The sequence below is a fragment of the Anopheles moucheti genome, chromosome X (assembly GCF_943734755.1).
Source record: "Anopheles moucheti chromosome X, idAnoMoucSN_F20_07, whole genome shotgun sequence".
Taxonomy (NCBI): domain Eukaryota; kingdom Metazoa; phylum Arthropoda; class Insecta; order Diptera; family Culicidae; genus Anopheles; species Anopheles moucheti.
The window spans coordinates 14,522,957-14,544,023 of NC_069142.1; the positions used below are offsets into that span (position 1 = coordinate 14,522,957).

The 21,067-nt window shown below is 45.6% G+C and overlaps 1 protein-coding gene across 1 annotated transcript; it reads left to right on the top strand.

Annotated features, from left to right (window-relative positions):
• The first annotated feature begins 7,378 nt into the window (after positions 1 to 7,378).
• LOC128306660 (uncharacterized) lies at positions 7,379 to 19,732 on the top strand. The gene is made up of 6 exons (XM_053044237.1): positions 7,379 to 7,408; positions 8,424 to 8,663; positions 8,756 to 8,899; positions 11,283 to 11,640; positions 14,524 to 14,730; positions 19,017 to 19,732. Exons 1-6 carry the CDS (start codon positions 7,379 to 7,381, stop codon positions 19,730 to 19,732), a joined length of 1,695 nt encoding a protein of 564 aa, XP_052900197.1.
• The last annotated feature ends 1,335 nt before the right edge of the window (positions 19,733 to 21,067 follow it).

Genomic DNA, 21,067 nt, shown 5'->3' on the forward strand with positions numbered 1-21,067 from the left:
GATATTCATAGGCTTATCTGACGAATAATATCACCATGTTGACATTTGCTGTGACATATTGCCATTTTGCTGCATTCAATTTCTCCCATTTTTCAGAAGGGTCCGAGTCTTCTTCTAGTAAAAACTTGGCAACAAGATGTTTTTTCGGCCGATACAATATTCCATTTATTTCCCAGCGACTCGGAACCACGGTTAGGCATGCCTCACCACTTTCAATCGTTTGTACGATTTTGTATGGCATTCTGTAATGACAATTAATATTATTCAAAAATACCACTATGGAACGTTAAACAAATCAAATGGTTTTAGATAAAAGGCATGAAAACTCACGTGTTTTCAATTTTCGTGAAGCACTTTTTAATCGATCCCTAGGAATAGTTCACATATGTTTACATTTTTGACAGTTCTTGCTCTCGTGCATATTCTCTTAAGAGCTCATAGTCTGAAACAGTGCTGCCAAAAAGCAGTGTCAAGCGTAACATAGTGTCAAGTATTTGTACTGCCACACAAAGAGTTAAAGGGTTGTAATGATATTCTTTTAAGACCAAACGATCTGAAAGTGTCTGCAATCAAGAGCTTTTGCACTTAATTCAATGGAATCCATCTTTAATGGTGTAATTTTCGTATATTGTTTACAATATATGTTAGTCATAATGATCTTTCATTGACAATTTCATAATTTTGCTTGCGAAATTGATGATTTTGAAACTTAAAAAAACTATTATTAATCTTGGGAAATATGTTGCACGCCTAAAAAATGATTTTGTTGTGATATTAGTGCGAATAAATAGTGGAAAATTATTTTCCAATATACTATTGAATCATTTATTTTCAATATAATTGAAGCGCTTTTCATATTTCAAGGTATCATGATACATTTCATCGATAAATTTTTCATGGCATGAGTTTTTGATCAAACGCAAGCAATTAATTTGCTCACAAACTAAAATCATATCAACCATTACGGCAACTGACATGAACCAATGGTGAACATATTAATACGTTCAACACCGCATCACTTCATTTCGGGTTGCTCTAGGGAACGACGGAGCGTTGAACGTGCTAAAGTGAGAGCTATTCTTTTCTTTCTCTCTGAGAATTTTCTAGTTAGAATTTTTTTAGTCTAGTAATGGTTTTAAGGAACGGTTTTAACAACGTTCTGTAGATAGGCCCCTTAGTCTTAACAGAGCTTTATCATGGTTTTATTAGAGCATACAAGAATTACAGGTCTTAAAACAAGACTTAATGACATGGCAATAACGATATCGTTAGAACTATGATAAAACTTAAAATGTTTCTTGGGTGGTGGTCAAGAGATCTCGTGATCGATGGGACCTTGGGAGCTATCGGTGTTTGGGAATTCTCTTTAGGGTGTCACCGTTAACCTTGAAGCTCCTCGTCGAACTGGGAGTAGTCGTCTTCTGCTGGGCGTCTTGCGGGGCATGATGAATCGGGCCTTTCGGATGCTTACCATGTAAACAAGAATAATTAGAACGACGAATTTCACCATCGAAACGGCAGTCCCTGCGTGTGCGAAAGTCGATAAGTGATGTGAAGTGATGTTGCCTTGGTGCGAAAAACCTTGAAGAATGTTCGGTGTAATGACTATAATTACCCACGTTTGTCTAACGCAGCCAGAAATGCCGGTGTGAGCAAAAAAAAAAACAGCAAATAGCACCAGCGGCTGAAAAATGTAGCAACACGCAGAACATAAAACAAGGATATTACATTGGGTGTTCGATCGGTGGGCGGAATTCCTACAAAATGTCGGTCCGGATGCCGATGGCGGAGATAATGGAGTTTGCAGTGGACTATTTCAGAATTTTGCTTAGCTCAAATATGCCGTACTTGTGCTGCTAAAGCTACACAAAGCCAGCAATTAAAATAGACTAAACCGTGTGAGAATATCAATGCGGATATCCCGAAGGGTGGTAAAACGGTGCAGGATATGCAACAGGATAACAAACCAATTTCCCGACACCTACATGCCGACACCGAAATCGCTGAAGAAAGCGAACAGCTGCCATTTCGGATGAAATTGTTTTCCGATTAAATAATGAAAAATAAAAACATAACGGTGCGTTCGCCTGAAAAGTGAGTTAGAAATCTGTTTCCGTTCATCGCAGGAAATCGCTGTGGCGATGACGGTGTTCCCTTTGTATTCTTCTTATTGTTTTAGCAAGTCGCTGAAAAGGTTCCCCTTTAGGGGCAACATCCAGTAGCATGCGACAGAAACCGAACACGGTAGCAGAGAGCTAAAAACAAGCCGGCTTAAAGCAGACGAAATGAACATGAAACACGCAAATAAATACAAGCTACACCCTCAAGCGGTGTACGGTAAGAGGGAACGAGCTGGAACAAAACAAAAATAACGCAACATAAATTGAGATAACGCGGGGAGGAAAATTTATGTTCCGGTGCACGTTTCCGGGTGGAGCGAATCCATTTCCCGCCGTCTGATTGAGACACCGATCCTTTCGTGCCGATAAGCGTTGCCCAGTACGGTTTGCTTAAAGGTATTTTTTGTTGTTGTTTGGGTGCGAACTATTTGACACCGAGTCGAGTGTGGTGGACAGGATGTGAAAGGCCTTTCCATCAGCAATGTTTTGCATCGCACTGGCAGAGCATCGGAATATATGCTTACTTCCACCAAAAAAAAAACAGAAGAGAACCCTAAAACGCCCTTGAATCCAGCTAACGCGGTAGAGAAGAAGCCGTTTGGAAGGGATGAAAATGCGTGTTGTTGACGAAAACGAACCCGCACAGATTCGGCACACATTTTCCGTTCGGAGCGTGTGCCGTTCCTGCAGAGCACGTTGAAGTTTAGCAGTTTGAAAGTCGTAAAAGGAGAAGATGCAAACAAAGATTCATGCGATGTGTATGCAAGAGATTGCCATCCCACTGCATCAGGCTCAGCGTTCTACATTTCTCACGACTTGAGTGGAGGTGGAAGTTTTTAAGGCTAATCTGTGCCAGTGTTTGGTTGAACACGCACGGACAGGATTTAGTCGCTTTAATACACCGCCAAGTACCGTGCAAATTGTTGCCGTTCGTACATTAATCTTCACCTCGTACGCGATGTTCTCGGCGTAAACTGCACTGCACTGGGGCGACCAGCAAAACCCGGGCACGCAGAAGTTTTGGGCTGCATCTTGGCAAAAACCCCATTTTGTCACCATTGCGCGTGATGTCTATTGGTCGGTTTGGTGCAAGCAGCGCACTCGGCACGCTGGAGTAAGTGTAGTTACTGCCCTGCACACCAAGTGCGCTGCGTTGAGATGCTTGTAATTTATGTAACCCACCACCACCACCACCACAACCCCTACTCACACATTTGTGCGCATCGAGTTGTGCCCGGCAAGTCCGTAGTGTTGGAGCGGTTTTATTGCCCGGATGGTGCAGGCGTTAGATTAGAAAAGTTTCTAACCTCAAACTGGTGGGCAACTGGTGGCAAGGGCAGCCGGCTAGAGGCGTTAAATCTCCTCAAGCTGCCGTTGTCGTAAGAATAAATAAAACTTCAATTAACTCACGCTACACAACCACAAAGCATCCACAGCTCGGGACATGCCCCGGCTCGTGGCTCGTGGGCAGAAGAAATTTAAATTCACACAGACCCGACTTTTTTTTTTGCACGCCAAAACTTTCGCCGGATATTACCGGTGTCGCTTTCGGCAAATCAATGAGCGGCAGCAGTGGTTTCGTTCTATTCCGTTTCGCATGACAACATGACAACAGCACGAGGCTGAAGGAGTCGTCTTTAGCATGCTTCAATTTTTATTTAAATTCACACAACTCGCCCTCGAACGTTGGGAAGGGCGAAAGGTTCGTCGCTTGATAGTGTCCGTTCCATACGTCCCTTAAGATGATAAGGGTGCGCGATGGAACGTACATACACGGGGAGCGTCCACATCCGACAGTTTGGTACGTCCTTGGCGAAACACTACACTCCACTTGCTCCAGAAGGATACTCCTCGAGCACGAACTTCCCCAGTTACTGCCCCTATGCGCGCGGCGTTACTTTCCAGACATTCTCAGGTATCTCCCACCGCGAGATGTGGCTTCATGCAATTCATTTCGGGAAGGGCAATTTTCGCATCGACCAACGCCACCATCAGGTGTCAAGTTACCGGCGGTAGCGTTAGGCACTCGGTCCAATTTTATCGCTGCGGTGCAACTGCATTTTATCGCCATTTTCCACTCCAATTTCACCGGCTGGCAACCGGCTGGTGGGGCAGTGCGTGGGGCCGAACGATGAAAGCGTTTGAATAAATAATCACTCGATCTCGGGTATCACATTGGGCTGCATACCGGGGAACAGTGCGGCTTATTCAACCGACGGATAAAATATTACCATGCTGGGAACGGTGAATATGATGCCGCACGAGCGAAAGATGCAGTGGATGATGTACACCGCACACCCAGAATTAACAAGCCCCAGATCGTGCCGCATACATTTTGCATGCTAAATTAATTGACGTATGGCATCGGGAGAGATAATGCGAGATTCCAAGTTATTTGGTAAATTGCGCCATTCAGCGAATACGCGAACATCCACTGGCTCATTAATGAAGCACTCGTGCCGGACATCACATTATAGCTTTTGATCTGCTGCTTATGGTTCCTCTTTTCAGTTGCGAATGTTCTCGGGTGACTAGGTCCTCTCTCAGATGTGAATTATTCAGTGAAGATACATGAACCCTCGGGTGATAGTTGCCCTAGCTTGCAGGCACCCAATAATCACTAATACTAAATTACCGCAAATTGGCAAACTAATCGATGTCGCTTATGAGTCCGGCACCAACCTCAATACGTTCTGTTGGAATGCGATGTACAATCTTTCGACTGACGTAGAAATTGTTGTATAATTTCCGCACAGAAAGGGTTGATATCCCAGATATATGCCTGGAGATATTTTTGGACTTTGATTGATAAATGGTGAACCAACTGAGACGACAATAATCGTCAATCCCGAGAAGTGGTACCTCCTGTACACACGCAACAGATTTTCCACGAGCCGCTATCAAGCGCTTCGCATTTTTGTCCTTCAATTTCTGGTTCTGGTGCGAATGAAGGCAGCCAAATTTTGATGACAGATATCTCTACTATCTTCTCTCGGAGTAGATAAAGATGAGGGTCATGTGAACGAAATTGACGAGCATATTGAAAGACGTGTGCGTGAAAGCGAGAAGAGGAGGCGACACAATAAAACTGAAAAAATATCAACGAAAAAAAAATGATGTCTGTCGTTAGTTGGGCAAATTCTCGTCCAATTTCTGCCAGACCGCACCATAGTCGATCAGGATTTTAACGAACTGCTCAACATTTGTGGGCCGTAGTTAATACAGGCTATCATTTGCTGCTTCTTCCGCTTTCTCTCCAACAAGGCAAAATGGAAGCCTCGGAAAATCTCACTGCGCCCGATGCTTCATAAACAATCGATTGGATTTTATGCTCGCTGATACCCAAATACCTCCCCAAAGCAAAACAAACAAACAAAAATTCTTCCCCAAGTTCGTGTTGGCGCGTTCACTTTTATCGACCCCATCCCACCGGAGCTGACTGTGACGGCTTTTCGGGTGGTAAAACAATATCCACCCAAGGAACGAGCCGAGGTTGCCTAGGAGTTGATTTCACTTTTCACACCCAGAGACACTTTCGATCCGGAATGGGTGCTGTCGGCATAAATACGTAATGTCATTATCAGCGCGACGCGTTTCAAACTGACCGAATTGGGCGAGAATTCCTTTCACGGCATTTTGGGCCGGCATCCTTAAAGTGGGAAGGTTCGTCTGAAAAAAAAAGTAATAAAAGTACATGGAAGAAGCAGCCGCACAGACAATAAATGTCCTGTAATTGCCTATCTATCGGGTCGTTCCGTTCCGAAGCATTTGGGTGAAAAATATTTATTGGTTATTATTAGCTGTTGGGCCAATAAAACAGCAATATTGGTTTCAGGGTGCTTTGTGCGATGGAGGGCCTTTTTTTGTGGTTCACGGCGTGGAGCACACGATTGCACCATCGGCGATCGTTGGATGCAGATGCAAACCGATGTTATTGGGTTGTGGTGTGGTAGCATCGTTTGTATCGTGCAGCACTTTGGGAGATGGCCACCATCACCTCCCAAAACCCGACGGAAATTCTGGATGAATGAGCGCTACTCATTCCAGAACTCTTGGCCGGCACGAATGTTTGCTGCCTCGAAATTCGAATCCATTTGCCCAGGTTTCGGTGCTGGCACCGGTGCATTGTGTACGTCGCTATATGGCAATAAAAAATCAATCTGTTTGCGGCACCTGTGGGTATAGGTACCTGGACCAGTATACACCTTAGTGTTGTTTTTGTTTTTTTTTCTGCGGAAACGTGAGGATGCATCCAGATCCATGCACCGGTCCATGCAAATGGTGCAACAGAATTCCTCCTTTCAACAGTTGCGAAAATCTATTGCCCAAACCCGTTCGACGCCAATGTTCACCTAAATCGGCTGACCGGTGGACACACAAAGTACGTCACGTTCTCCAAAATGCACGATACGTCCATTTGGAAGGATACAATATCTTGGAACTGTAAATCGGCATCCAACACTTCAGCAAATAAAGCAAAAAACAAGAAACAAAAGCTAATCCCGAAAACTGTTCCTGCCAGTTGGTGCTTGATTCTTCGGCCATCAAGCGCCATCTAGCGGAACTGTCGCAAACTTCACAACAAAGCAAAGGGCAGTGACGGCAGTGGCAAGAAAATGGCTTTTTTAATGGCAGCAGGAACTCGCACGAAAGATCGCAATGCATTGCGAACGGAGAGCCAAAGCCAAAAAGAGACACACATGCATATAAATTATAGCTAACCGTACGAGTGCACGTGCATTGTTTCGCCTGTGAACGGTTATTTGAGCATTTGCAGTCAACCCATTGAGCACGCCCCGAACCGTCGATCTTGATGGTTGGTTGCGAGTTACGTATCGTATCGCTAAATCGAACATTGGTTCCCTTTTGATGCTGAAGCAGAAGCATCAAAACCACCACCAGAAGCTTCCAGACGTTACTGTGCTGAAGTAGCTGGTGAAGTTGTTCCCTCGCTCTGTCCAATTAATTTAACCTGGTGCGGTTTTTGGGAGTAGCAAAAATGATGGCCACGCTAATTTGTACGCTTTCGATAATGAGCGCCAATAATTGGTTACATTCCCCCCGGACCAGTGTGTGGCCAAAATGCTCAAGAGTACCGAAATGCCGGACATTCAATTAACAAGTCTATATTGTGCCGGGTGCATATTGCGGCCGTGTAGGCCCGTGCCCGCAAAAACCGAACAGCTCAAGGAATTTAATTACAGCACCGTGAAACGGGGGGCTCTGAAAACTTTTGGGGACCTGAGCGCAACAGCGGGATGGCATCCGGGTTTTCACCGAGCATGCAGGTTGGTTGCAATCTTATACCCGCAGCACCGGTACCCGTTGGGCGAGAAATTGAGATCTGACTAACTAACACCGATGTCCGCAGCCCCAAACGCATCCGGATGGGCCTAGCTTTCCCCCCCCCCCCAGCGCACGGCAATCGAAATAATTAAATTTCAATTAAACTTTGACAACTTTGAACAGCGAGTGCCTTTTGTGTGGGCTGTCCCGAAGTTTTACCAAACCGGCCACCCGGTGTAGCGTGTTGCGAATGTGGAAGGGATTTGTGACGGTGTGATTATGCCGATTCCTTGCTACGGAAGCAGCACGAGCCCCATTGTGCACCGTCACATCACGAGCGGTGTGCGTCGCGTGCAAACAACCACTTACTGGAGCCCTCTTTAGCATCGGTGTGTGTAGCCGTGGCTGTCGATTGATGGCACTAGCTTCGATGCTCTTTAATCCTGCCAGCGATTTTGCCTTCCATCCGGACCGGGCGAATCTAATTGGAAGGCAAATGGAAACAAATAACAAAACCGAGAAGTAACAATTAGTGCCCCATTTTCCTCTCGAAGGGCGGAAGTTACCATGGTAGTGGTGTGGTGCAGTGTTTGAGGTATCGTGTGAAGTAGTCGCATTTCGTGATGGAAAAAGGTGTCAACGAAGTGTCACCGCGTACACACACAGCAGTTTTGTGTATGGGCGAGAGAGGGATAAAGCGAACGATGAATGAAGGAAGAGTGAGCAGGAACCCACAATACAAGCAGCAAGCTAACCTCTCTTTTGTCTTAAAGCCACCGTTCAGGCGACGGAGATTTATCTGATTTTATTTGTGTACTTACTCTCAACCTTTTTTTTTGCTGCTGTTGTTTCATTTCTTGTCACCCCGCTGAACTCATTATCGTCATTAGCTTGAGTATCAATTAAAACACAACACCGTACCAGAGCAGGTCGAAGCATGAAGCAGCAAAGTTCCCATCGGTACTTGAGTACTTGAGCGTAGCTTGGTGTACTACCCCTTCAGGCGGGTATATTTAGCGTGTGGGTGTTATTTTCGCTGATAACATTGTTCATTCGTTGTGTAATTTTCGTTCGTTACAGATCCTGCTGCTGATCGCTGTGTTGCTGCCGTTAGCAGCCTACGCCAAACCGGCCACATCGAGCCTGGACCCGACCGACCTTGCCGAGGTGGACCTGGTGGAGGACGTGTCGAGAATCAAACGGTCCGGGTTTGGTTCTGGTAGCGGTTCGTTTGATTTGCTGTCCGGTCTGAAAAAGGTGAGCGTAGGAGAGCGCACCCTCGCGGCGGTTCAAACGCGTAAAATCACCAAGAGTGCTAAACCTTTGGTGGCATATTTTTCATTTCACAGACGCTCCTGTCGGGGATTGGATCCGCTTCGGCTTCGCTGGTTGCGGGCAGCAGTAGCTCATCGCTGAGCTCTGGTTCGGGACACGGAAGCAGCGGCGGTAGCTCCACCTATGGTTCATCTGGACATTCGTACGACAAGCCGCACGTAAGTATGCAGACGACTGGAAGCATAGCTTTTACTTCAACACGTCGGTTGCGTTGGTGACGTCTAGACGTGGAAGTTCCAGGAACTCTAGACACTTTATCGCTTCGCGAAGTTCAGCGTCATATAATTCTCGCCATATTCTTCAGATCCAAACAAGAAACATAACCTCTAATATTGGTTCTAGAATAGAAACATTCGTCATCGGTTTGATTATTACGCCACTTGTCACCATGTACTACCGCCAGTAAACAAATGTGTTGACGACTATTTTCCACCCCAACCCCCAAAAGCAAAGTCACATGCTTTTTTTCAATTAACATCCTTCAAAACAACCTACTTCACCCTTGTCCGACAGTTTGTTGTTCTGTCAGTTTTTCTTTTGTGGAAAAGCCCTCTAAACAGTGGCGTGTTCCTGTTTGAACCGACTCATCAAGCATACGGGGTCGGGTTGGTTCAGCGCAAACAGCGCACACAAACACAATGAAGGCGCCAGGCTAAATAAGTTATGATCACCACCGAAACCTATGAAATGTGACACTCGCGGCCCACCTGCCGAAGTACGAGCGGGCACGTTAAAAATTGACAAGATAATAGCACCGGGTCGGAAGTAAATGAGGTTTGCCGAACGTGTCGCGTGTCAACTATAAATGTAACCGTCGGGTGGAGTGGTGTGAGTACCGTCATGTTGTGTCCCCTCTACGCCCGAAAAAACCGACTCGCGCGAGTACACACGAAAAAAAGTCATCAAAATGGATTTGATAAAGACACACGTTGAACATGAAGTTTAAAGGCGAATTAAAGCTAAGAATACAACAAAACATAAAATCTTGTGTTATTGCCACTGTTAGACAAAAAGGTTGTACATTTTTTAATGTATCGCATAATTGTAGCCTTTGCAAATTCATTATGATTTGTAGAAGCACATTGAAAACGATTTTTTAAATTACCTTTAAAATGGTAATAAAATAATAATTTAATTTAATTTATATTTATACTTTTAAGTTATAATTTAACTTCATAATTCATAATTTTAATATATTTTTTAATAATTATTTTTTACATTAATTTCGTCACATTAATTAATTGGCCATAAATCAAATTGAAACTTACAAAGTACTGGGCGTCTCCATTGAAAATCGTCGAACTCTCGGAACTCTCTCCGTACTCCTTCATTTCCAAAACAAATATAATAATTTGCTCTTCTTCTAGACTTAGTGATGAATGATTAGGGTTCATACAGTATAAACTCCTTATATTATTAAAATACAATCCAGCTCTTTCATTATTATTTTAATCTAGGCAATGTTTTCTCCAATCATAAATACTGACAAAGTTAGGTAGTTTTAGTGCAAATCCTTTAATAGACTTATTAATGGATGCTTAATGCATATCGTTTGAATTGTTTCACTCAACTCTAGAGTCTAGAGTCTGTGCTGGATGAGATTTTTGGTTTGAAGAGCATAAGGTTGAACTTTATCAATCAAAGATGCTTTAAGTGACCCTTCACAGCTTTACTACCTATTAGACAGACGAGGAGAATAAGCCAATGTAATCTGGTTAGTTCATGCTTCAGCTTCAGTCAAAGGCCAACATATTTTCGCTCCTTTTGCTTTGCATAGTCTACCGTACTTGGATAATTCCATAACTTCTTACCGTTTTGACCTGCTGGCTTCTCTCCGTAATGGTTCTTGGAAGGCACATCCTTTTTCAAGCATCAATCCTTATTCGTTTCCAACATACAGTTTTATAATCAGAGTCATCCTTCGGTTCCCTCATTTTAAATCGTGTTCACTTTTCTTGTACTGCGTCATTGATGTCCCGCTCTCGTCGCAGTCTAATTGGATCAAATAACCTATTTCCTGGCTAATCATCGAGTTAATTTCCCGCTGGTTTTTCAATTTCATCCACTTATGCTTCTCATAGTGCATTCATATTTAGGCTTACTGTCACTATTTTTCCAACAATTATTGTCATCCTCTACCAACTCTCTTCTCTTATAGTCTTTGGCATGTATCAGACAAAACCCCCTGAAATTATGTAAGATCCTCCAATCTGAATTCGTGGATCAAAACTCTTTTCCACAATATCGCTTAGAGTGTTGTACTTCCCTCCATAATTCTATTTGATTTATGTAACATCCATCGCTGCTCAGCAAGCATTCGATGAGTCGTGAAATGAGCTATGAATTTATTTTATGTTTTTGTTTACAAAAACATTCCTTTCGCTTCTAGAATCGCGTAGAAATTTGGAATGGCTCTTACTGTGGAAATCTAGTCACCCTTAAAACACAAAACATAAAGCTTACATTCTTGAACAAATGCGTTCCCCGAGAGCAGGCACAATTCCGATGCTAATTGGCTGGCTGTATCTTCTCTCCCAACAGGAGGACACACACTTCGATGGTTGGTCGCTGAAAAAGTCGATTCTGAACACACTGTTCCAGGCGGTCAAAGCCATCACCGGCGGTGTGACGGCGATCAAGGGCCAGCTGATCAAGGGCTCCGGCTATCTGGTAAGCGGTGCGGGTAAGCTGATCGCCTCCGGCGGTGATGCCGTCACCGGTGTTGGCAAAAAGATCGCCCTCTCGGCCCACCTCATCCCGCCGAAGCACGCGTCCCACCCGTTTGCTAAGCTGAGCGGCATCCTGTCATCCTCGTCGTCCGGCCTTTCCGGTCTGTCCGGCTCATCGTCCTCGTCGTCTTCGTCATCCGGTCACCACCACGGTGACTCGTCGGGTGAAAGTAAGTTACCCGCTGGCTGGTGCCATTATACATTTTCAGTCATCGCGCACGAAAAACTGCTCAACGAGACGATATTTCTTTGGCGTTTGAATCATTTAGGGTAATCCCCAACCGCGCACCAACCGTAATGGAAGTGTTGTCTTGCGTACGACTTACCATGTCCTTTAATTGGACGTAAAATCGAATGTGAAAGTGCTGAAACATGGAACACGGTTTCCACCAGTGGGAAGTAATATTTTATGCCCATGCCGCCGAGGTCGGTCCCTCTTGGAATGAGGTAACAAACAAATGGTGAATTCTTCGTGCCATTTCTCATCCAACCGGAAGCTCCTATCGTCTTCCGGCTGGGTGAATCTGGGCGACAAGCGATGCAAATTATTACAAACTTCCTCTCGGTGGATTGTTCGGGCTGTTTGTCTGAAGCCGTACAAGCCCCGGCACATCGGTGTTGGAGGGCGCATCTCCGATCCGCGGTAGTTTGATACAGTTGGAAGCGGAGTTAAGCTTCACTTCTCGCCGGGAAAATTTGATCCACTGCTTCCTGACAATTGCCATCCATGTGTTCTCGGTTGATTCTCCACGGACTGGGGGGGAAGACATTCCTACCCTATCTGTCGCACTGCTTGTTCAGCTTGTTCTGGCGACATTAAGCCGAACGAAAATGATAACTGCTGAAGAGGGGGAACAACAACAAAAAAAACCTTGAGGAACAATATCTCTGTGGTTCTCCGCGGTGAAGCAAAGCGATAATTAATTAGCTAATTAATTGGAAGCTAATGGTTGGTGACGGAACGCACAGCGGGAGTTACCCGAACAATATTCGGAACTCATCTTGACATTTAGCGCTCGATGTCTTTGCCTGCCCGACGGCAAGGGAACAAATTCTTGGAACGCAGCAAATCCAATCACACACACACACACACGATATAAATTCGTAAAGGCAAGAGCTATGAATGATTGTTTATAGTTTTAAGGATGCTTCCACAGACTAACGCCAGTCTCTGAAGCATCGAAATAAGTTCTCAATTTTCGTTTCGACCCATCCTCATGTACGTAGTTGAAAGGGAACCAAAGGCACCACAAAATAAATCCCTGTCAAAACCGGCACAACCCCCTAAAACGAAGAAGATGGTGTTTGTCGGCGAAAGGAGACTTATCTAAAATGGAATAAGAAAGGAAAACACACACAGTCTCTCCTTCTCTTTCTCTCTCTCTCTCTCTCTCTCTCTCTCTCTCTCTCTCTCTCTTTCTTTCTTCCGCATAACACATCAGCAACGTCAACTATTTCCGATTTCCATTCACGACTTTTCAGAGTCGGTTCGGTTGCCTTTTACTCTTACTGTTTCCCGAGTGTCCCAGTGTTTGCCCCCGATACGTGATGATGGCGATATTTGCCGTGTTTCCGCTTATCTGCCACCCGAGCGCCCAGCATTCGGAACCAGCGCAGGAAGTGGTCAAAACGAAAGAAGCAAATAGCAATGAACAACAAAGCAACAGCTAAACCGAAGCACGCAAAAAAAAAATCAACGGCCTACCCAGGATGTATCAAACAAGCGAAGCAACTGGCAACAACGGACCGTGTGCTTTATTTCCCGTTTCCGATATTTCCGTTTGTATTTGTGTTGCCCCCAGCCTTGCTCAATGTCTTGCAGGATTTCTGAGCAATATTTTTTTGTCCCACCAACGATACATCCTGGCGCGGCCATTTTCAGCCACAAACCAACAGCAGAAAAAAGGCCTTGCTTGCTATCGGGCAAAACCGCAAGAAAGGATAAAGATAAATGTGTCCACCGATTCGACTTTCGGGTGGGGCGATCGGGGAGGTTTCCATTTTACCGCGCCACCATTTTATCCGTACGCGTGGGTCAACTAATCTGTTGCGTTTGCAAAACCACCTCCCTTCCATCCCGGTTCGAATAGGGCCCCCTTTTTTTCTGCTTTTCTTTTGTGGGTGAAAAATTTTCGATTAAGGCATCGTTCGGACTTTTCGATTCCTTCCATTGGGTCGTTCATTTGTTGCCACTAGCACTGGTAGCTTGGTGGTCGGTTGGTCCTTTCTGCCTGGAAGTGTTTCTGATGCTGTCTGTATGTATATCGGGCGTGTTGATGGGTCGTAGCAGATAAAAAGGAAATCGATTGATTTTCAACAAGCACGGGAAGGATGAAAGAGGGCCACTAGTATTGGAAATGTTTGTTTTTTTTTGCCTTTCGAGAACGAGGTTGTTGGATTAAGCATCAAATGCACCTCAATAACTTCAAGTCGGTGGTTAGATGGTATCGGTTGTGAAATTTTCACCCATTACAATGGTGCACCAGACAACAAAGGCAAATTTGTTCTTAGCAACACCCTATAAAGCATTCTTTTGCTGGGCAGATTGCATACATTTAGGTGGTTTACATTTTTTGTGTATCTATTTCAAAGATACAGAGGATGCTAGTCAGATTTGATTGCAGTGCCACTTTTGAGAAAATATTTCAACCTTTAGCCTTTTTCACAATTTCAAACAGTAACACGATTTGAAAATCAACATTATTTAGAGATGCTCTATTTAAATTATTTCCTCAGATATGAATTTCTTTACTGTGAACGAAATGTTCAACTCACTCTTACGTTGCGTAACTGTCAAATCAAATTGCGACCCAAGGATTGAATTGGAAGCCAAGGTTTTCCGTGATCCGTGATAAGAGTTTTCTTCGCAGACACGTTTTACAATTAAAATATAGCAATACGCCTTATGTTATGCAATTCGCATACCTCAACTACCCCGATGTTGCTTATGTTCCACAAAGTGCGTACTTTTAGCTGATCCACACGAATTTCTCGAATTTTCCAAATCTTTCGTGCCCTTTGCCATTGTTTCTCAACCTTATCGCTCGTTTTAGGCTTCACCAGCTACGAGGGACCAACCAGCTACGGACACGACTCCTCCCATAGCGCTCTGAGCGGTCCGTCCGGTCCGTCCTACATTCCACCATCGAAGAGCTCCCACAAGTCGCCCTCGCACAACTCGTACGGTGCGGACCTGGATGACCACCATCACCACGGTGGCAGCTATGTGTCCGGCGGCAAGTACGGTCACTCGTCCGACGGTAAGTACTACCTTTTTTCGGATTGAAGTAACTGAAGATGGAGAAGAGGAGAAAGCAAACCAGCCAAAACATCTCCACACAAACCTTATCGGAGAGGCAACCGTGCGAAGGTTTTGTGTTGTCGTTTCGGGGTGTTTTTTTGCTTTGCTTTGCTTTCTTCGGTCTACTCATAATAACAACCGCGAATCGTGAAACGTACCAACATCTACATTGCTCACTGCTGAAGGGGGTTTTCTCCCCATTCCATCTGTCCGCTGTGGCAAAGCATAAGATAGACGACGTCATACGACGAATGATACGACACGAAAAACAAAACAAAAAAACACCGTTTAGGGGAAGATTATTGGTTTGGTAATCGATACGTTTTGCGTGACAGGGGTATGTGTTTGGGGTTTTCTTTTTTTTTTTTGCATACGACTGCGAAAGGCACAAGGGAATGTAATTATTTGCGCATCATTTACCCGGTGTATGCGTGTGTATGGGGGATTTTTTCCGCTTTGCTGTTGAGAGCTGGGTCGGACCCGCATCGGAATGGGAGTTGCAGATGAAAAATAGATCGTTTAATGAAATAAATTTCCCTGCCCTTGTTTCGGGGTGGCAAATGAAATGGGTCGACATGGGATGCGGTAACCGGTACGTGTAACGCAACAATGCAGAAAAATTGTCAACTATTGCACCGCGCAATAATGTCCCCGTGCTGTTCGTGTGGGTGCATGTGTTCGGTTTCCGGCTATTTGTTTTTGTTCCGTTCATCTGCTTCGGGCGGTTTATTTTGCACTACAGGGGGAAGCGGGAGGAAGGGAGCTGGAAAGCTGTGTGTGAGCCTTTGCTTGTGGTGAAGTGAATTAAAATGGAAGTGCAATTGAATAAAATGCATTTTTATGGCACATTGGTAACATGGATTCAAACTGAAAGCAAAGATGGACGATTACCGAAACCGATTTTCCATCGATTGAAATGTTTTAAATTCGTAGGAAGGAAACCCCTTTTTTATCTGCTCACAGGACTTGTCCAGTGCAGCTTTAGATAGTAAAAGACAGACGCATAGTTTAACAACCATTTAATAGTGTGGAAAAAATTAACAAACAAAACGACCCCTTTGATGCCTTTTTTCCGATATCGAGTAACTCCCGGGCTTTTTTTTGCTGTGGTGTAAAATTTGTTGAAAGTAAGGTACGTAAAGCGATAAGCTATGAAACCGAATCACGTTGGTTGGTCATAAAAATGATCAACCACCGCAACTGCACCAATCCACACGCACGATTTTGGGACGTTTCGAACGATAGGAAACGGTATTGCAATGTTTTAATGACATTTTGTAATGTTTGCCATACGCGCCAGCACCGATTTTCCGCACGGTCGGGCGAGAAGTTACGAGGGTGGGTAAACAATTTAATAAAAGCCAATATCACGCAGCATGCAAGCAGGGTGTTAAAGTGGGGAAGGAACCCCACGCGCAATGGTGATGGCGATTGCAGTGTGCAACCAATGAATGCAAATGTTGTTGGCACAACAGTTTTATTGAAACCCGATAAGAATTACATCTCAATTAGCCAAATTATCGTCCAGCTGGCATAGTGACCCACGCTGGTGGTACGCTGATGGACATATGCGCACCGTGGCTCACTTATGAACTTCTGAACGGTGGTGAATGGTTCGAATGATAAATTAATTTATTTGTGTTAAATAAATTACATGCGCACCGGAAACGACTGGCTAGGAATGTTTTACCTACAGTTATTCATCAACGACACCGTACTGCACTGGAGTTTATTTATTTATAGCAATTAATTGTCATTTAAAAAAGGGCCATTTTCCGCATCAGCATTCCAGCTGAATATTGCTAGAAAAAATGAAAGGATGTTTTTCATTTTTTGGGGGAAACTGGACATCTCATAATTAGCTCCAGAAGTAGTAGAAGTTACAGAATTCCATTCAAAAGTTATAGTGGTTTTTAAAAAAATCCTCAAATTCGCCGAGCATTCCCTCAGTACGAAGAATACTGCAAGCGTCTGTAGCACCTGTGGATGTTCTGCAGGACCTCCCCGACCACCATAGCCCACCGTAACCGCATAATCGGCTCTTGATAAAGCCAAACCCGCTCAGCCGATAAATCGAGTCAACAGTTATGAAACTAGCGCTCGTTAAACACTATTAAACATTTTGTGGTGTACCGCACGTTACCGGTTACCGTCCGGTCCCGTCCGTATGGAGGATTTCATTTATATTGATGCACGCCTCCGGCACTAACATTCGGTCGGTCGTTAGTGATTGCGAGTGGATGAAAAACATTGGAGGGACAAGTGGAGTTTGTAATTGAATCTGCGACAATATCTGACCGGGTACCGAATTGTGATGCGATTTATCATATCGATGTCGTAACTAATGAGCGTCCCCCAATGCACGCAACCCGTAACTCGATAATGCAAACATCGCTTGCATAATGTTTGGGGAGGGGTGCTGGGTGTTTTTGGTTTTTTTGTTTTTGTTTTTACCAACTTTTGCTTTTTGGCCCGACGAGTTGGCGCAAGTGGCGCAAGTGGGGCGACGGAGGTTCAATTATATATCGTTCGCGGTACACCGCGGAGGTCATGACGGTATGGCTCTTACCCCCTCACCGGAAACCGGTGCAATGGCACCGAATAGCGTGTCTGCGTGTTGCATTTCTGGTGGGTAAACACACGCCAAGAGGTGTTTCGGCACTGGCGTGTATTAATGCGCGACTATCACGGGTGGTGTACGTGCCCGAACGAGCGAACATTGGTGACACGCGCGCCGGCATAGAGAACTCCCCCACCTGCTGAAATATTTATTACACATCTTTAAAGAGCACCCAACACTGGCGGTAACGAGCGGTTTTTGATGGAAAAGAACCCATCCAACATCACTCAGAAAGTGGGTGAATCTTTCTTGCTACGGATCACACTCACGTTTTGCGTATGAAAGTCAAGCCCCGATGTGGTCGACTGTGTTTCGCCTATACCCATCATCTAGGCAAGCTCCCAGTTCATACCCCACCCCGTTTGTGTGTGGCGCTCTTGAAACGATAGTGATTGGGCACACCAACGTTCGCTTTCCTCGCGTCGCTAGACTAGCCATCATTAAGCGGGCAGGCGTTGGGAACGCGGTAGAAGAAAGTCTGGCGCAGTGTGTTTGCTTTCGAAAGCCACACCAAACGCCACGGAGCAGAGAATTTGGCTTATGGCACATGACGCACAGTCAACCGACTACAGTGTGCACGTTCCCGGCCCGCAAGGGAACGGCGCGATGGCGCGACGCAAACGCATGATGCAAGGGTATAATTTAAATGATTACATCCTTTCGGTGCCGAAGGTCGGTGGCACGATGACGGACTGTACACGCACCGTGTGTCGAATCGCACGCGTGCCGGTACAGTCCACGACCCTTTTCTGTAGCACGGTCGGCCAAAAACGGATATAGCACTCGGCCCTACACACAGAGCCTTCGGCGGAACGAGTGAAGATTAGGTCGTTCGCTATCGAGAGTGTCCAACATAGCGCTAACGAGCCGATAAGGCCGGAAATCGAGCATTAATTACTCGCTTGGTACGGATCGTCGATCAATAAACCTTCACCAGGGTGGGAATGGCCGACGGGGTAACTTATTTGCGGAGCAGAATGTAACGTTCGGCTTATCGGGTCCCTTTCACTAGGACGCTCGTTCCAGAACTACCCAAAATGTCGAGCATCGAGCAATGATTCGTACGTCTAGCAGCGAGACCACAAACAACCATATTCTATGCTCCAATATTAAACCCACAATTCCCCCTTCCGAAACCTCGAACCTTCTGCGTGTGAGCGGTTGATGCATGCAGAACTTCATCACAAGTTTGACGTACTACACGCTGCCCTATACCGTGCTGAGATAGGGTAAGAGGGCAGTGAAGAACGTTGTGTCAGCTGAACCACATACAGGGGCACCTCCTACCCATCTACGCCAGCTCGCCGAATTTATCGTACGAGCCACAAAATTAATTTCACGCAAAATTCACACCATTATGGCGTGAACAACATGCGAGGTTTAGAACGAACGGGCGTTCATGCATTTATTGTGTAGGGATGAGCGTTCGCGTCCATGCTTCCAAGTATGTGCAATAGGTAATGCTGGGATGACATCGATGCGACAATGGTATGGAACTTTTGGATCCTTTGGGAAATAACTATTAGTAAGCTTGTTTCGGATCTCTCCCAAAGACGAAGACGGTGTTTTTGATAAACCCTAACCCCAGTGGACATCTCCATCAATGTTATCCCTTTTCCCTACAGTATCGTCCCATCATCATCATCAGGAGGAACACCATCACGATCACTTCCCGACCGCGTACGGTAAGGGCCAGTCGAACGTGGTCGAAGCGTCGGACGTACTGCGACAGATACTGAACCAGAAGATACCGCACCATGCGGACGGGTTCCCGAAGAAGGTCATTGCCCAATACGAGATCCCGTCCGACTCGAACCCACCGCCGTTCAAACCGATCAAGGGTGGCTATCTGCCACCGGCGATCTACGGTGTGCCGGCCGGTCCAATCGATTCCGTCACGCATTCGCACTCGATCACCACCTCGTTCGGGGCGGGCGGCTACCCGAAGCTGCTCTCCGCGACGCACGTGGAGAGCGACCCGGGACTACCCAGCTCGTACGACATCTACCGCTCGATGTCGCTCAAGCACGGTACTGGCGGTGACAAGCCGCACCATCACGATACGCTGCTCAACCCACGCTCGCGAGAGATCGGGCACAGTGCGAGCGGTGTGTCGTACGAGCTGCTGCCACCAAAGTCCTCGTCCGGGGAGCTGGTGCACGAGCAGCAGTTGCGCGACCTCACCAAACATCTCGGCAACGGAATCGAGGTGCAGAAGTCGCTTGCGTACGAGATCGCCGACCCATCCTCGACCCACCAGCACCACAAGCGACGCTCCGATGAAACGACGGACACGACGACCGACCAGGACGATGCCAAGCCGCAGAGTACCAACACGTAGACACGCTAGACACGGAAAAAAGGGCTCCCGACCCGACGATTTCCTAGAGAAAGAGATATATATATATAGAGAGAGAGAGAAAGACGACAGAGACCCTATGTTTGCAATCAAACGCACTCACACACACGCGCTCGCGCATACTTACATACATGTTGGTGATGAGGAAGCATTCCAGTGCCGCAACACGCCATCTTAAACATAGTCACGTTCTCTAGCATCTAGAAAAGACTTAGAACATTAGTAGAAACATAAACAAGCCTAAATGTACACGTATGTGTGTGTGAATTTGTGCGTGTGTGTGTGTTTGTTTGTTTTTGTGCTTTTAAAGCTTGTGCCTTAACCGTGCGCAAGCAAACGTTCGTCGATACTCAGGTAATTCGCATGACACAACTAAACTAAACGCTGTGACACTACTCGCTCACTCTATACGACGCCTGACAGTTCACCACGTCTGTATCTTACTACTCGATCTACTCACTCCGCTCACACCTTCAAACCACGCATGTCAAACTGTACCGATGCAACTGTCACTAACTCAGGCGTTAGTTTCTCACTGTCGCTAATATCCGTCTCGTAGTCGTTCTACTAGTAGACAGATGTAGTGCATCTCTCTGTTCCGCCGTATTTATGGTGAGTTGATCTAATTCATTCTGTCTCTCTCTTTGACAGACTCCGACTACAGCAAGATCGTCGTCGGCTAAGCACACTACGCATCATTTGTAACGGTGGAACTCCTCGATCATTCAGCTGTAGTTCTTCAACTCCACCAGTTATAATTCTCCCATCTGCGTACCACCTGTAGTTGGCAGTATTGTTTCTTCGTGTCGTACTAAATACTCATGCAGTGAATCGTACCGCCAGAAGGATGATCGTGATACAGTTTGTTGCGCGTGTGTAAGTCAGTGTAAGGTACCTTCTACTCTCCGTTCATCAACGTCACCGTACCCATCGAAAAGGACACGATTTCAATCATTTCCCCCATTCCCTGTTCCACCGCGAGTAGCGTAGCCTTTGTTGGTGGCAGCGTACATGTACTTTAAGGACGCGGTATATTTTCCTCCGCACGCGAGTAGGCGCGTGCAACAGAATTGGTGCAGAACGTTGAAAAAAACAAAACTCCAGCTAGCCTGTAACTGTGTATTCATGTAAGATTTTACTCTTAATATTTCCAACTGGTAAGAGGGTCCGTAGGGCCTACCGTCCGGTTTGTGGCGGGGTCCATGTTCTATTGTATTTATATCGCCATCGCATTTTATGTTTGCGAAGGTGCTGGCGAAACAATAAAGTATTCAACTAATTTGTAATCTTTGTAACGCGAAATAGTAAACTTGCGTG